Source organism: Melopsittacus undulatus, chromosome 3 (genome assembly GCF_012275295.1).
Source record: "Melopsittacus undulatus isolate bMelUnd1 chromosome 3, bMelUnd1.mat.Z, whole genome shotgun sequence".
Taxonomy (NCBI): Eukaryota; Metazoa; Chordata; class Aves; order Psittaciformes; family Psittaculidae; genus Melopsittacus; species Melopsittacus undulatus.
Window position 1 is genome coordinate 42,928,399 of NC_047529.1, and position 17,363 is coordinate 42,945,761.

The window sequence follows — 17,363 nt, forward strand, 5'->3', positions numbered from 1 at the left end:
AGATACTGAACAAGACTGGTTCCAACTCTGACCTCTGAGGAACACTGCTCATGACCAGTCTCCAACTGGACATTGAGCCATTGACCACAACTCTTCGTGTGCAGCCATCCAGACAGTTCTTTATTCACTGAGTGGTCCATCCATCAAATTGATGTCTCTCCAGTTTACAGTCAAGGATGTCATGCAGGACAGTGTCAAACACCTTGCACAAGTCCAGGTAGATGACATCAACTGCTCTACCCCTGTCCATCAGTTCCATAACCCCATCATAGAAGGCCACCCAATTGGTCAGGCAGGATTTCCCCTTAGTGAAGCCGCGTTGGCTGTCACCAAGCACCTTGTTGTTTTTCATGTGCCTTAGCATGTCTTCCAGGAGAATCTGCTCCAAAATTTTGCCAGGCACGGATATGAGACTGACTCGTCTGTAATTCCCTGGGTCATCCATTTTCTCCTTCTTGAAAATGGGAGTTATATTTCCCTTTTTCCAGTCATCAGAAACTTCACCTGACTGCCATGATTTTGCAAATATGATGGACAGTGGGTTAGGAACTTCATTCACTTTTTCATGTGATATGTCATAGGTCTGAACAGAAGCTTCATTAGTTCAGTTTCAGGGTTGCATTTCTCTTCAGGCTACTGTAGAAGTTCAAGGCTTGATACAGTTTTAATCCCCTGGGTTCGTGTAAGTGTTAAGTTACTCATGGGCTACTATTTTGGGTATCTGCAACTCAACAAGCAAGCAACATATCAAAGATAGCACAGGAAAACCAAAGCTGTATACTAAAGCCAAGGGAGAACTCAGTCCTGAAACTGATCAGAAGAGCCTTTACAATAGTTAAGACAATTTAAACACATACATTTTGACAAAAGTTGTTGTGATTTAACCACAGCTAGCAACTAAGTACCAAGGAGTTACTCATTCACTCTCCCTCTCATCCCTCAGTGGGATGAGGACAATAAATAAAAGGTAAAATTCATAGTAATAGTAATTAAAGGGAAAAAGAGGAGGAATAGAACCCACACAAACCCAAGTAATGCACAATACAACTGCTCACCACCCATTGGCAAACACCCAGCCCAACCTGAGCACCAACTGGTCTGTCCTGGTTGACTCCCCTTAGTTTACATACTGGGCACAATGTGCTGTGGATGGCATACCCCTTTGGATATTTTGGGTCAGGTATCCTGACTCTGCTCTCTTCTGGCTTCTTGTGCCCCTTCTCACTAGCAGAGCATGAAACTGAAAAGTTCTTGACTAGTGAAAACACTACTTACAAACAACTATAACATCAGTATGTTCTTAGCATTATTCTCACACTAAAGATGAAACACAGTACTGTATCAGCTACTAGGAAGAAAATTAACCTATACCAGGACCATTTAATTACCACAAGTAATTAAAGGTTGATACACCACTAAAACAAGTTTCCAGAACTTATTTTTAGACAACCTTTGCCCAGAAGGGTTAAGTCAGATAAAAAGCACTGCACTGAGAAGAACAATCATTCAAATCTAACAAGCAATTACAGCATAAATGTTTTTTTTTCCCACATAGGTTCTTCAAGATGAACTGAATCTAGTGCTAAATGTTAACTGTTCAGGCTATCTGCTCAGGCACCTGGTAATACATGCTGCAAAGTTAGGTCCTTAAAGTCTCAGGCTATCTCTGCTGATCAGCTTCACTGAAACCCCACTTTATAACATTAAAAATAATAAAAATCTAAATTTGTAATTAAAGCAATTTATTTCAGAAAAGACTTCCCTCTCTTGAATCTCCACAACACATACATATAAAAGATCACCCCCTATTAGTTAGCTTAAGAACTGGAAAAAGAAACACTAAGAGCTCACTACCTAGCAAGTAAAAGTTAGAGGCATCATTCGTGGGCAGCTGTCTTACTCTGATTGGAGAGTCTGCCCACAAGCAGTACAGGTAATATCTCTGAATGGATGAAGTTTGTGTTTCTACTTTGTAGATTTCTTGAATTAGATGGCCTTCTACTCTGAAGAAAAAACACCAAAACAACAAAACAAAAACTCCAAACAAACAACAACAAAAAAACCCCAACAAAACAAACAAACAAAAAAACCCCAAAAAAAACAAAAAAAAAAACCACAAAACCCAAAAAAAACCCCAAAAAAACCCCAAACCCACACAACCCCAGAACAGAGTAACTTTAAGCAAGAGAAAATCCAGCTTACCTATCCTATACAAAGGTTAGGTAACAAAACAAAACTCTTAAAGACTTCTTACCTGCTATTCACAGAAATGGTAGCTAGGTCTAAAACAGCTATTTGCAAAGAAATCTGCCACCAGTAAACCAGGACAAGCTCACATGAAAGCAAGAATTACTTCAATACTGTTTAGGCAGTATTAGTAGTACCAAAGAAGAGCAAGAGGCATACTCTAGCTGTTCTCTCAGCACACCACTGAACCCAAATATACTCTGTGCTCCAGACAGAGCACGAAAATATCTCATTAGGAGATTACATGAGTATTGCTTCCAGTTTGCTGAATCTTCATTTCTCCCATGTCTCACTTCTTCCCATCCTATCTGCAGCAGATCCACCTATTCTCCTAATAAGCAACTCTTTCCTCAACCTCTGGTCTCTTTCAGACTTGGCATCTTGCAACATTTTAGACTTGCCAAACTCAACTGCCCATGCCTAGATAACAGAGTAGTCTTTCTTCTTAGCAGCCTGGTATCTTAATAGTCACTCAGGAACAGAAGACAGAAAACAAGTAAAGTTGAGCCAAGCTGTAAAATCACATTTTACAAAAATCGCAGCAAGCAACTATGTCAGGGATAAACCCTAAAGTATTAAAAAGACTTCGGAAGGTTTTCCAGGAGAAACTATAACTGCTGGAGTTTAACATATTTAAATTGCACAAGCTATCAAAGAGTTCCACTGACAAGTGTGTATTAAGGTGGGAACACCTAAAAATCAGACAGACCATTAGCACTCAGATAACTCAGGAGGAGCACAGAAAAATACACACTGAAATTAATGCATCAAATGTCTTCAGAAGAGAGTTATAAAAAGTTCAGGCTAACTTTCAACAGCTACTGCAAAAAGCCTGAAGCCATCGGGTACTATAGATTAACTAGAAGTTGATTATAGATCACTTTCTACATCTGCTGTCTACAGCTAACAAGATAGGGTCTAAATTATTAACTCGCGGCACAAAGAGAATAATTTTTCCTTGCTAGATAACTAACAGAACAGCTAAGTTATTTCTGATCAGTCTGGTACACAACCAGCACTGCAACTAAAGGTACTTCACCAACTTTCTCTGGTTAAATATATTTCTGAGAATTAGACTAGTGACTTCAAGAAATGACCAACAAATACTTGCATAGAACAGCAGAAAGACTCCCCATTCCATTTATTTTTAGAGGTCCATATATCAAGCATGTGGCTTTTAAGTGCCATCACTGAGGTGTTTTAGAAGGTGTACATGTAATCTTATGCAAAAAGTGTTGAAATTAACACTGATAAACATTTCTTACGTAGCACTGCCCTCTAGCGAACTCACACAAACCAGCCATTTAAAAAAATTACAGAACTCCACCAGTGCATAAAAGACAAAAGAAATAATCACAAGTTAAGGTTTACAAGTATTCAAACCCTTATTTTCTTACAACAGCTTGCTTCAAGACTTCCCCTGAGAGTTTTAACATGAAACGAAAAATGTGCAATTTTACCCACTACACTGTGATTAAAAGTGCATCAATTCAAGTTAAAACCAGATAGAATCTAGTTTATGTTATACAGTGCTTTAACAAAATAAAAGTCTAGTATGACATAATTCATTTCAACATTAATGGTCAAAAAAAAAAAAAAACACAAAAACCACTCCACTTCAAATTAGGCCTCCATGTTTTCCAAAACTACCCTCCTCCATGGTCTCCAACTCTAGACATACTACCATTCTGAAGATAAAAACCATCCTTCAAGAATCTTATTTCCAGATCAAACACAGCAAACAGTGACAGTGGTTCATGTGTCCTCCCTAAACTGTGAAAAGGAAAAAGTCCCCTAAATGCATCTGAAGATGTCAGATAACATCATGGATGTTTGGACTGGGGATCTGTGGAGGTTTTCTGAGTTTTTCTGCCCACTCTGCACCATCTTGTTGTTAGGGGAAAGCTCACACCACACAGCTTGGAAAAACTATTCAAAATGGTGACTTGCAAAATCTCATTTCTTTCATGATGAGTTTTAGTATTAAGTCTTCAACTGCTGTAAGAGCACACACATTTTTGAGTAACACTGGTATAACAAAACCTCAAAGCATAGAATAATGGAACAGATTGACCAAACTGAACTGATATGCTCAGTATGACATTTTTTGTGTGATCCGTTGCACAAAGGATGAACAGCACATGTTGTGCTTCTTTATCCATTTCTCTAACATTCATCACTACAGTATCTTGCTACACATTAACCTTTATTTTGCATATTAACATCTTCTCTCTACAATATAGATTCAAAGGTTGTCTCATTTATCAGTCTAAGTGGACAAAAAAAGGCTTTTGTTTTGCAGTCAAGTCTGTAAGATGCAGAACCCAAGTATGACAAGCCTCTACACTACAGTTGTTCCACTACACATAGTAGAGTTGTGCTTGCTGGTACATATTGTCTGTAAAAAATTTAACTGACTCAGCTGTAATATGGGACATAACTATTTTGCCCAGCTGCCATTTTCTGCATTGCTCTATCAGGCTTAGAAGCGCATTAAGACTCAAACAAAAGATTAACCTACTTTCAAGCTACAACTCTAAAATCTCAAAAGTACAAAACTCTTATTGATCCAACAATTTACTATCTACAGTTCTCCAAGAAAACAGTAGGAATCAGGCTGTTAAAACATAATCAAAATAGCAAACCAATTTGAGTGTTATTTACTGCTTCATGGAGAAGTGAACATAATCTAATAACTACATTTCTTTTATATTTCACAATTGATTAAGTGGTAATGATGATGAATGCTACTAATTTCTATATTTCTCAATAACTGATGTCTATTTAAGAGAAAATCAGCAGTAAATGAGGGCTTTTAATGTTAAGATTATAAAAGGCCTTAAGCTTTCTGGCTGTTAATAAATCAGCTGCTAGAAAAATAAATCATACTCTGGACAAAAATTAGGTGTGAAAAGGTTATTACATTTGTCAGTAGACAAACTGAGCTTTGTAACATCTCCTTTCTGGATCAAGGAAAAAGGATCACTCTAAGCTTCATAAGAAATCATATAATGCTTATTAAGTGTCCAGAAAAATTACACAGCCAGTTACAACTCAAGAACATGCTAAATGAGATGCACGAGATCACTCAAAAATAAATCTGACTATCATTGTGTAATGCCTTGAATTCAAACAGCAATCTGGAGCTAACAACTACTGTATTAATACCTAAGGCAATGTGAAACCATTTCAATGCAGAACACATTAATGAAAGAAGACATGCAAACTGCATCATCTGTGAAACTGTTTCAAACTCTACCCTAGCCAAAATCAACACAGCACTGCAGCACTAATTTATAGTTTTCTTGTTATATTCCACATTTCTAGACACAGAACACTGTCCATACTAATCAAGGTCATGGATTTATTGAGTCCCCCCGAGGATCATTTGTTCGCATCTCTTAAAAAGCAATTTAAATATCAAACACTGTACTTCAGTACTATGCATTACATAGCACCAAAAAAGTAGACTTGGTATTACCAGAGTTTTAAAACAGAAAAGCAACTACCATTTTAAGATTATGTTGAAAGTTGAGCCACAACAAGAAATAAGTTTAAAATATTGTTACTCATTTAAACACTGCATGTACTTCAGAAAAATTACATCTATGTTTACAATCATCAGTAATATTAACATATTTATCGTGAACACTTGTAGACTTCATCTACAATTTTGATATTATTTTCCCTTAAGAAATTAAATATGTGGAATACTATCTCCCTTAATTGGAAGGCTGAGAAGCAGGGAGAAATATGCATTATGTCAGTTAACATAAAAAGGCTATTCATCAGTGTATTCAGCAAGGAAATGCAACATGAAGTGTGAGTTTTGCTATTATATTCTAGAAGACCGTGCTAAGGATCAGCCCAACCATGCTAAGGATCAGCCCAAATTTATTCACAACAATTACAGCTTCTATGGCTAAAAATTACATTTATATTTTTACATCCATACACAGAAGCATGTGAATTGCTTCTAGTACAACAAACTTTACAAAGTTACAGAATAATACAAAAAACCTAGATTAAAAGTATTTTTAAAGTATATTAAAAGTATTAGATTAAAAGTATTTCTTAAAGGTTTGTTTCTTTGCCGCCTGCTCCAGAACTGGCATTTTCTCTCCTCTGCTTATACAAGGAGCTTCTGAAAACTGACACTTACCAACAGCATTACCACTTATAGAAAGTTATTACCATCCTGTAACATCGTCTTTCAAGAGTTCGTAGTTACTAAAACACAGAACTACCTACATTTAAGATACAGCATACTGTTTTTCAACAAAGCACCCACTGCACTTCTGCTTACTAGTTGTACTCACATGGAGAAACAATAAAAGTAAGTAATTTTATCACAAAATAACAGCTGTGATGGAACAGTAAGCTGTCCAACATGTGTTGGATGAGGTTATAACAATAAAACCAATACTGTGGAATTAAACTAATTCAGTGAAGAATGATTCTTATTGGCAATCAAGTCCCCTCAAGCTATTTATAGGATAAAGCAAAGCTTAAACAGAGAGGACACCTTGCACCATGAAGTATAACATATTAAGTGCCATACTAAATCCTCCAAGTCCACATAGTAGACAGACCACAGAATGCCTGAGGCTAGAAAAGACCTTTGGAGGTCATCTGGTCTAACACCTCTGCTCAAGCAGGGTCACCAAGACCTTCTTGCCCAAGACTGTCCATATGGGCCTGGAATATATCTACTGAGGGAGTCTCCACAATCTGAACAACCTGTGCCAGTGATCCATCACCCTCACAGTGAAAGAGTTTCCTGGTGTCCAGAGAGAAGCTCCTTAGTTACGTTAGTGTCTGCTTTGTCCTAAAAACACCTTAGTATCCTTCATGTTGCTTTATTATGCCAGCTCATCTTTTCACCCTGTATGCTAAAGTAGGACTTTTTTACTTAATGAATTATTCACATTACAGAGCAATAATTCATGTCAGTCAGCTCATAAACTTCTGCGCTTACACTAATTCAGAAAGATATATTTAATTTTCCCTGAGACCTCTTCAGTTCTACTCTTGCAGGGTTCAGTCTTACAACACTACTTGCTCATTTGGACCTTCTTGCTGTTTCTTGGCCTTTAACATTCAAAATGTTTTCCCTCAAGCTTTCCCCTTTTAGGTTTATCACTGCACCTTAGGGATGCCCTGTCTTTCAATTATAAGATCACTTAACATGCTGACTGTAGCTGTTGTCTCAAAATTCTTTTTGCCAAATTGATCTGCACTGCTTCCAAACCAGTTCCTGTAATTTCCATGCACTGAAGCTGCTGTCTGAAATGCTTCTAACAGCATCTTTCAAACTATATGCCTTTTTTTCCCTGCCCATGGCAGCATGGTGGAACTAGATGATCTTAAGGACCTTTCCAACCCTAACTATTCTATGATTCTTTTTGTTCTCCCTGCTGTTTTTCCAAATTCTTGCTCAATCTTTCCTTAAATTGGATGTCCTTTTGTATTTCTAACTAATTTGTCTTTTGGCTGACTGTTTGTAAGCATTGCTTTATTATTTGTTTCCGTGGACTACTTTCCTCACCATGCATTACATTCTCCCAACATTCCAAAAGTTGCCAGCCTGTTTCCTTATGTCCTTTTGGTTGGGGGCAGCGTGGTATCAGGTAATGATAATGTTAAGAAAAGGCTTTAAATTTTCATCCCAAAGATCTGCAGTTCATATTTCAGCTTTCTTGTGTCTTATCCATTGTTCAAGACTGCATGGATTTAATAGTATAGATATAATTTCTGCATCTGTGTTCTTCTGCTCTAGAAATTTACTGACATCATTCTGCAGCTGGTATCTACAATAGAAGACTCTTTGGTCTCATATTATATTCTTAAGTAAATATATATTAAATTATTTTATATAATAATATATATATTCCAGTGCCTCACCACCCCCACAGTAAAGAAGTTCTTCCTTATATCTAACCTAAATTTCCCCTGTTCAAGTTTTAACCTGTTACCTCCTGTCCTATCACTACAGTCCCCAATGAAGAATCCCTCCCCAGCACCCTTGTAGGCCCCCTTCAGATACTGTAAGGTTGCTATGAGTTTCCTCCTTTTTAAACGAGAGGAAAAAAGAAGATTTGTTTGTGGAACTTGCATTAGTTGTTTACTTTGCTGTGTGAGTATAAATATAAAAATAAAATAATATTATTAAATAAATATCTATTAATATATATATTATTATAAAGATTCATGACCTCTGTGCCCTTTGCCTCTGGTCCCATCACCCAGCACCACTGTGAAGAGCCTGGCTCAGTACTTTTTGAATTCTCCCTTCAGATGTTTGTACACACTGATAAGACTCCAAGAGAGCCGCCTTCTTTAGGCTAAACAATGCCAGCTGAACTGGACTAGTCACAACACTGACCTCTAAGGAACACTGTTCATTAGCAGTCTCCAACTGGATATTGAGCCATTAACCACAGGTCTTTGTGGGCAGCCATCCAGCCAGTTCTTTATTCACTGAGTGGTCTATCCATCAAATTGATGTCTCTCCAGTTTACAGTCAAGGATGTCATGCAGGACAGTGACAAACGCTTTGCACAAGTCCAGGCAGGTGTCATCAACTGCTCTGCCATTGTCCATGAGATCCACAGCCCCATCATAGAAGGCCACCAAATTGGTCAGGCAGGATTTCCCCTTAGTGAAGCCAAGCTGGCTGTCACCAAGCACCTCATTGTTTTCTATGTGCCTTAGCATGGTTTCCAGGAGAATCTGGTCCACGATCCTGTCAGGCACAGAGATGAGACTGACTGGTCTGTAATTCCCTTCTTGAAAATGGGGGTTATATTTCCCTTTTTCCAGTCATTAGGAACTTCACCTGACTGCCATGACTTTTCAAGTATGATGGACAGTGGCTTAGCAACTTCATTTGCCAGCTGCTTCAGGACCCACAGATGGATTTCATCAGGTCCCATGGACTTGTGCACACTCAAATTCCTAAGATGTTCTCAAACCTGATCCTCTCCCACAGTGGGCCTAAGGTCTTCCATTTTCAGAGTCTCTATATATGTTTTCCCAGGCTTGAGCAGTGTTGTTAGAGCACTTGCCGCTGAAGACTGAGGCAAAGAAGTTATTGAGAACATCAGCCTTCTCCAAATCCAGGGTAGCCAGTTCTGTTAGCTTCTAAAGAGGGCTCACATTATCCCTAGTTTGCAACATACCTATAGAAGCCTTTCCTGTTATCTTTGAAACACCTGGCCAGACTCAGTTCTAACTGGGCCTTAGCTTTCCTGGCCTGATCCTGGACAATGTTCCAGTACTCTTCCCTGGCCGCCTCTCCTTGCTTCCATCGTCTATAAAAAGGGACATTTTACAAGGGCATGTAGGAGACAAGAAAGAATGGCCTTAAATTAAAAGAGGATAGATTTAGATTAGGTATTAGGAAGAAATTCTTTACTATGAGGGTGGTGAGACACTGGAACAGGTTGTCCAAGGAAGCTGTAGCTGCCCCATCCCTTGCAGTGCTCAAGGCCAAGCTGGACAGAGCCTTGAGCAGCCTATTCTAGTAGGTGTCCCTGCCTGTAGCAGGTGGGTTGGAACTAGATGATCTTGAAGGTCCCTTCCAACTCTAACCATTCTGATTCCCTTTAAGAACACAACTGCAACACTGGCAATCAAACAGATTGAGATTATTCAGAAGTCCAGGAAACAAGCAAACAAACAAAAAAAACCTAACAAAAACAGAACCAAAAACCATCAGTTGTCTGTACCACAAGTCCTCAACTCTTAACTAATGTAAATCAAAGATCTGAGATAACCTCTGTTCAGAGACAAAGGAACTCAGGTACCACACATTGTGTCCTCATCTATCCCTGCTGTCCTTTTTTCCATCATTTGATAAGCACTTGTACAAAATTTTGTAGCATGTACCTTTGTTCTTATATTCACCCTCATATAAAGGTATTCTATTTTTGTGCTTAAATTATCTATCACCAGTTATCAAACAGTGGTTTGATGACTAAGCACAAAGGCCTCCCACCTTTATAAACTAGGACAAACAATTTGATAGGTACGCAGAAGGCTGGCTGAGAAACAAGAGGCCTAACTACATACTTGTCAAATACCCAAAGACAGAGGTATCGCCCTCACAGACTTGCCTGTGCATTAATGCCTTTGTCTTATACAGGTGTGTGTTTGGGGTTTTTTGTTTGTTTTGGGCCGTTTTTTTTTTTAATACAAGACTAACAGAAAAAATATCTACAGTGCAATTAAGTGGAAAGTTACCAAGATTAAAATAGTTACTCCTTCCAGAATCACTTCTCCCCGTGGAGGGAGTAAGGTAATCTCAGCTGATAAAGACAGAGGCTGTACTGGGGGCCAACCTTTCCCTGAGGCTTAAGGAAGCCTGACAGACCAGGAACTTTTCCCTACTAAAGTAACTTTCGCATGAAGTTGTACCACTGCAAAAATCCCAGTTCACAATATAAACTGGAATGCAGGTACATGGCATCCACATACTGTCAAGGTCACATTTGTCTTAGACCATGTGAACAGTATGAGCAATGCTCTTATGAGTGGAGACTGCTTATGTATGGAAGCACAACCAGTGGGCCAAGTGTTATGAAAGCACAGAGCATGAATGCATATACTATATGCATATTCCTTCTAGAACTTGAGAACACAGACCTTCTAACATGCAGTTTTCACTCTGACACATTCGTACTTCATCCACCCAGGCAGAGTCAGCTCACTGTTTCAGCGTAAGACTCTTTGACTGCTTGCAAACAATGACAAAAAACTCTCATATCAGAGGTGGACAATAACAACCTTCTGTGTGAGCTCATCCCTACAACTTCTCTGAAACAGCTCCTCCATTTTTCCCATGCTGTCTTAACACTCACTGTAAACCAGGAGAGTCTCAGAAGTATAAAATGCTGCAGTTAAAACAAAGTGAATAGTAATTCTATGATCCAGGCACTTGCATGGACAGCTCAGTTGAGGTTTTCAAAGCAACAAGTTATCCTAAGATCTTAGTAATTGAGGCATACAGAGAAGGCTATTTTAGTCCTCATACTTTTTATTTCACCTCATTTACCATCAAAATATTGTTTGTATTTCAGTAAGCAGTATATTTGTGCAAAATAAAACAATCTTTGCATCCAGAATGCTTTTGGATGTTTACTAACAGTTACAGAAAAATACACCCAGCTGTTAGGAAAAAATAATGCCAAACAACACTGAGGACATTCTCACAGCTAATGAGTTTGCTCTTAATGTAAATCTCATGGAGGTTAAAAAACACTACATGTTCAATTACATGATTGCAGAGCACAAGACATTAATCTTTCCTTCCTTAATTAAGGGAAAGGAATTTACAAGCTGACATGCTATTATAGGCTAAACAAAGGTCTGGATTTTTTTTGACCAGCACTTGCTCTAGATGTCAGCAATAGAGCCTGAATGATTTAGCGACCCATATCAGTCAGAAAAGGCTTGAAGTGATAGAATTTATTACTCAGGTCAAGTTAAAATACTTAATCATTAAGGCTGAGAGCCATTTGGCTCACCTGAGATATCTACTAGCTGATCCACCAAATTGCTCTCCTACCTACTGCACAGAGCCTAATGACCATCAAGCTGTCAGTGTTCTGACACAACTAAAAACCTGTACTGAATTGCCTCCCATAATCCTGCTCTAATTTACACCAACTGAAGTCACTAGTACAAGGAGACAGAAAATCATTAGCTATACTTGTTACTCAATTTAGAGTGGCTTATGAGTCCAAAGGTAGTATTTAGCAGATACTTTATCCCTTCACTCAATTATGATTAAAACACTTTTTCCCCTTTCTTGTATCTTTGTTCTACAATTTTATTCATTCATCCTTTGCCTGACAACAAGTTACCACAAAGTATCTCCTTGGCTAGCAGTACTTCAAAATAACTTCTTGCATGAGCTATTTTTACAAAGCCACTTAGAATTGACTAGCAAAGCTATGTGTGAACAATTTACTATGTTTGAGCTGCAAAGGAAGCTAAAGTTATTAGGAATCAAACCTATTATTAGGAAAACACTGACTTCTGGGAAGTTTTAAAGCTTTACCTGCAGTTATTTTAAGCTTTAAAGCTTCATCTTCATTGCAGAATTTTACCTTTATGACAAGTTAAAACATGTAGCATTGCAAACATTATTCAGCAACTGAAGAAATAAAACAGATTGGGAAAGCAAGTGACCATATGAACGTCACATGTTGACCAAAGCTAGTAAGTTAAATAGTTCCTTTCCTTTGCATATAAAAGGAAGAGTCAAGTTGAACTAACATAGCCTTAATCATATGATGTATAGTCAGTCACAGAAAGAACACTTCTGAATCCTTCAAAGCTATAGAAAGAACTGCAGTGGTTTAGTTGCAGGCCTAGGACTAACAAGAATATCCCTGACCTTTTAGGAAGCAAGCCTCTAAACTATCTGGTTTTAACTTTGTAAGTTATTCTTGACTTAAGACATACATCACAGGAGATACTGCAGGTTTTTCATACCTAGAACTGAATCCTGACACACATATTTACCCTTACTCAAATTCTACAAACACAGACCTGTGAAGCAAGTCTCTATTAAAGACATTTTACATTTACTGACTGAAGAACAGCCTTTTACAAGGTGAGTTATTATTGAGGACATACTCTTTTACAGATCAAGTTTTCTGCCAGACTTGTCATTGTAAACCTTTGTAGAAACAGAAACACCGATGGAGGTAGTATTCAGTAGTACAGACTGACCAGACCAAGTCTAGGTTACAGCATAATTCAGTGAATACAAAACCCCCCAACATTTAATTCTCCACTGCTGAATGGAGAAATAGACATAGGCTTTAAAAAAAAAAAAAAAAAAAAAACCCCAAACAAAGAGGAACCAGTGAATGTATGTTACAAGCCGTAATGCATAATGTGTCCTCCTCTTTCAGGGAGACTTTGAAATTAAGTCTAATCTGTGCTCAAGTACTGAAACAGTGGATCTTAAACTTGCAGTTAAAAAAAACAACAAAACCCAAACCCAAAAAAACCCCAACCAAACAAACACAAATTTTTATTCTTCTCATTGCAAGAGCTTAGAAGTAGTGTTTCAAACCATGAAAACCTAGAGCTAGAACACATTGTTGAAGCTCTTCAGCATGAGGACCATTTTCTCACTGGGTATAGCCCATTTGCAAATATCATGAAGAGCTGAAACATTTGCATAATAACTTACTGTATAAGTGATAGCTGCCAACATTCCAATCACAGTCAAGGAACTAATGGAAAATGAAAGAGCTGTCAAGCCATCTGCAAAAAATATTAAAAGAAAAGCCTGTTGAAAATTCCTGCAGTAGAGGTAATAAAACCATTTCTTCCCACATTTGTTTCCTGAAGATATGTATTAGATTCAAGAATTAAAAAAAAATTATACATAGCTACCAGCCATATCAATTCAGATGAAAAATGCACCTAGAATAGCTTTTTGTCAACAGTAGATCCTCCTCCAATACTGCAAGCAGGACAGCAGTCTCACCTTTGCTAGAAGTTCACACAACACATTCAGTCACATAGTTGAATAGCCACTTACGAAACTGCTCCCATAGCTGTCTAATGCCACTTCAAGATTTATTACTGGATTCCACAGGGTGCTTTTTTCTATTTTCACAGAGTGATTTTCACTATTTACAGATACATTCGGGACAGTCCATCTTTGGTTTTTTTGTCATCACCTGATTTCTCAAAATAAAGCACTATCCAGAAAATCAGGCAAGCATGGATCTGTCATACAACCAAAACAAGCCAGACTGTAGGCCTCAGCTACATTCAGACCATGCGCAACCAGATGTATGAACTGGAAGAAAGTCATGGGAGTAAAGAGTTACAATAGCCTTACTATCACTCTACAAATAAAAAAGAATAGTAAAAGAGAAATGTTATTAAACTCACAACCAAACTCCCTGAATCTTAACTGTATTATTTTTCACAACATCCGTCCTTTAACCTCAGCATGCAGGACAACACGGAAAGCTTTTTTTTTTTATTTATAGTAGCATGGAAACTTATAGTAGCTATTGTAGATATTAACTTGAACCAATCAGTTCCATTTTTGTACCCAGTCATATCAACTGAGCTACTCTAGTGTTCTGCCCCATGTCCTCCCCTCCGTTATAGGTCATTCAAGAACTTAGAGTACAATAACTTTTATTCCTACTCACACATAATTACTGGTAGTTTTCATTAGCTGGTTACCATTCTTTTCCTGAACACAGAATCAAACATTCACAAACTCAGAAATCCTATTATAGTTATTCTCCATGAGAGGTATCTATCTTTCTTCTGACCCACCCTACAGGCCCCCTTTTAAAAATACCACAGCCTAACAGAATAGCACAACCAAATACAACTTCCCAGCTCAAATCCTTCCTTTGCCATTTTTGCTAGATAATACCAAGCAACCTTCTCAAAGCTAACAGCAATATATTCATAAATTTCAAATACTACAGCCATGTTTAAAAAAAAGGGGGGGGAGGAATAAAACCAAAATAAACAGAACACAAATGCCAACCCAAAACAAAAAAGAAACCCCACAAAATAAAAATCCCAGTACTATTCTCCCTTTAATACTTGAGAAAATTTTACTTATGTTCTGAAGTTCAGGGGGAAAAAAACTCCACACATAAACACCATATCTGATGATCCTCCCATACATGTATTTCAAACCAACATTTAATATCCATTTTAAAAGTCTGAACTATGTTCAATGGAACATTAAGAAGCTAAGTGGCTGAAAAACTTGTATACCAGAAGTTTATTATCAGGCTCTGCCTCAGTGGATGAGTTTGCATTCCTTTTATAATCCCACTACAAACTTAATGGACACAGAAAAAACCTTCCAAAATTAAGATCTTTATTTCTTGTTTAACTGCAGAAAAATAAAAAGGGTAAGTTCATATAAAAATAGGACAACAGGCAGAAAAAGACAACAGGGAAGATTTTTTTCCTCATTTCTCCAGTCTGGAACATGTAAGAACTTTCTGTAATACTACTGACAGAGAACTTGCTGGCTGTGGAGTAGCTCTACAAAAGCCCTGGTGGAGTGTCTTGGTAGACAGGTAAGGTGGTCAGAGGTCAGAGCACATACTGTGCAGAGAACTTGAGGGAGACAGGCCTGGAACAGAGATAGCTTTGGAGAGATGTAATATTGCCTGCCTATCAAAGAGGTAGAACCAAGGCTCTCCAGTGGTGCACAGTAGTTTAGTGCAAGACACTGGGTGATACTGTGCATACAGTGGATAAGAATTTTTTTTTCCCACCACAAAATGAAAGAGTCTCCACCCTTAGAGGTTTTTCAAGAGCTAGCTGGTAAAGCCCTGAGCAACCTGGTCTGACATTAGAGCTTCCTTCTTTGTGCAGGAGATTGGACTCACATGACTTGAGGTCTCTTCAGCGTGAATTACCATATCAAACTAAGTCACAAAAGAATGTTGGTAGAGTCAGAAGTCAAAACCACATCTCAATCCAGCATCTTCATGATTAAGCCTTCCCAAGATAGATATAAGGAACAAATTCTTTACTGCTAGAGTGGTGAAGGACTGGCACAGGCTGCCCAAGGAAGTTGTGGCTGCCCCATCCCTTGCATTGTCCAAGGCCAGGCTGAACAGGGCCTCGAGCAACCTGGTCTAGTGGGAAGTATCCCTGCACATGGCAGAGGGGTTGGAACTAGAGGATTCTTTCCAACCCAAACCATTCTGTGATTCTATGATTCCCAGAAATAAACATTAGCTATACTACACTTTCATAGCAAGGACAGGTACAGAGCTGAATATTTGACAGTCATATGAAGGTAGCCTATAAAAATTAGCTTTCATCTCAGCTCAGCTACTGCCACTACGTGTATAAACAGTTTAAGAAGCATTTTATTATACACTGTCAGTTAGAATCTTTGTGAAGCAAGAAAAACAAACTAGCAGACAGCCAAAATTATGGAAAAGCTATTGGTTTAAACCACGACAGCTTGTCTTCCCCATCTCCTGTGCTTGCAAACACAGCTTACAGCACAGCATGTATTATGATGAAAGACTCTACAAGGATGTCAAAAGCAACAAAGAAGGGCTTCTTCAAGTACTTAAGTGGCAAAAGGAAGGCAAAAATGTGGGTCTGCTGCTGAGTGGGACAGGGTAAACAGGACATGGAAAATGACCGAGACACTGAATGCCTTCCTTGCCTCAGTCCTCACTAGCAAGACAAGATTTTAGGAAACCCAGGCCTTAGAATGCAGGGAGAAAGGCTGGAGGGAAGATGAATGCTTGGTGGAAGAGGACCAAGTCAGAAAATTCTTAATCAAACTGGACAAAGTTGGCATACCCCTTCAGGGCCCATCAATTTCAGTACAAAACACCTAGAATAATGCAGAATACTACTTGACCAAGGCTTGTAGCATTACATTCTAACACATTCAGACAAAAGCCAATATTCTGACATATAGCAAGAATGAGGCACAAATATTAGAATACTTATGCATTTGGATTAAGGTTTGTAAGGTAACTTTTAGTTACCATTTTTCTAGACACATTTGGAAAAGTGACATCAAATCTGTCTTGGCTCACCTATAGAACAGTTTCTTCATGCCTTTGCTTTGAAAACACATTCTATCTAAATATATGAACTGCATAAGCTGAAGGCCAAATTCCATGAAGTAGTATTTAATCTTTACAATAGTTCGTTATAGCCCTAGCATAAACAAATATAACAAATGCAAACAAAACAATTAAAGGTCAATACTAGGAGACCAAAGGATAAAAAAAAAATCGTAACACCCATAGGATTTAGCTGCTACATAAATAGACAAAGCAACTTTAATAGTCCCATTCTTGCAATATCGCATTTAACTAGGTAAGCACTTGAAAACTGTCACCATATCCTAAAATCAGCAAGCTTCAGCATCCAAGTAACATTTAAAAGCTGTGTCAAGTGAAGACTCCATGGAAGAAATTACCTTCCCCCCAGCCACTAATACCATAGGACACAACACTGGAATCCTTGCTGTCAAACGGGGAGTGTACTGAAGGCAGACACTTGCCAGAGTCTCTTCACTGTAGTTCAAAGGCTGTTCTGATTTTTCTTTGAACAAAAAGAGAACC

At 38.2% G+C, this 17,363-nt stretch overlaps 1 protein-coding gene across 1 annotated transcript in view; it reads right to left on the reverse strand.

Moving 5' to 3' along the window:
- LMBRD1 (LMBR1 domain containing 1) overlaps window positions 1-17,363 on the reverse strand; it is an 80,553-nt gene that overhangs the window by 38,141 nt on the left and 25,049 nt on the right. Inside the window, exon 7 of the mRNA XM_005153177.3 lies at window positions 13,457-13,530. Within this exon, the coding sequence (XP_005153234.1) occupies window positions 13,457-13,530 (74 nt within the window). The remainder of the gene's footprint in view (window positions 1-13,456; window positions 13,531-17,363) is intronic.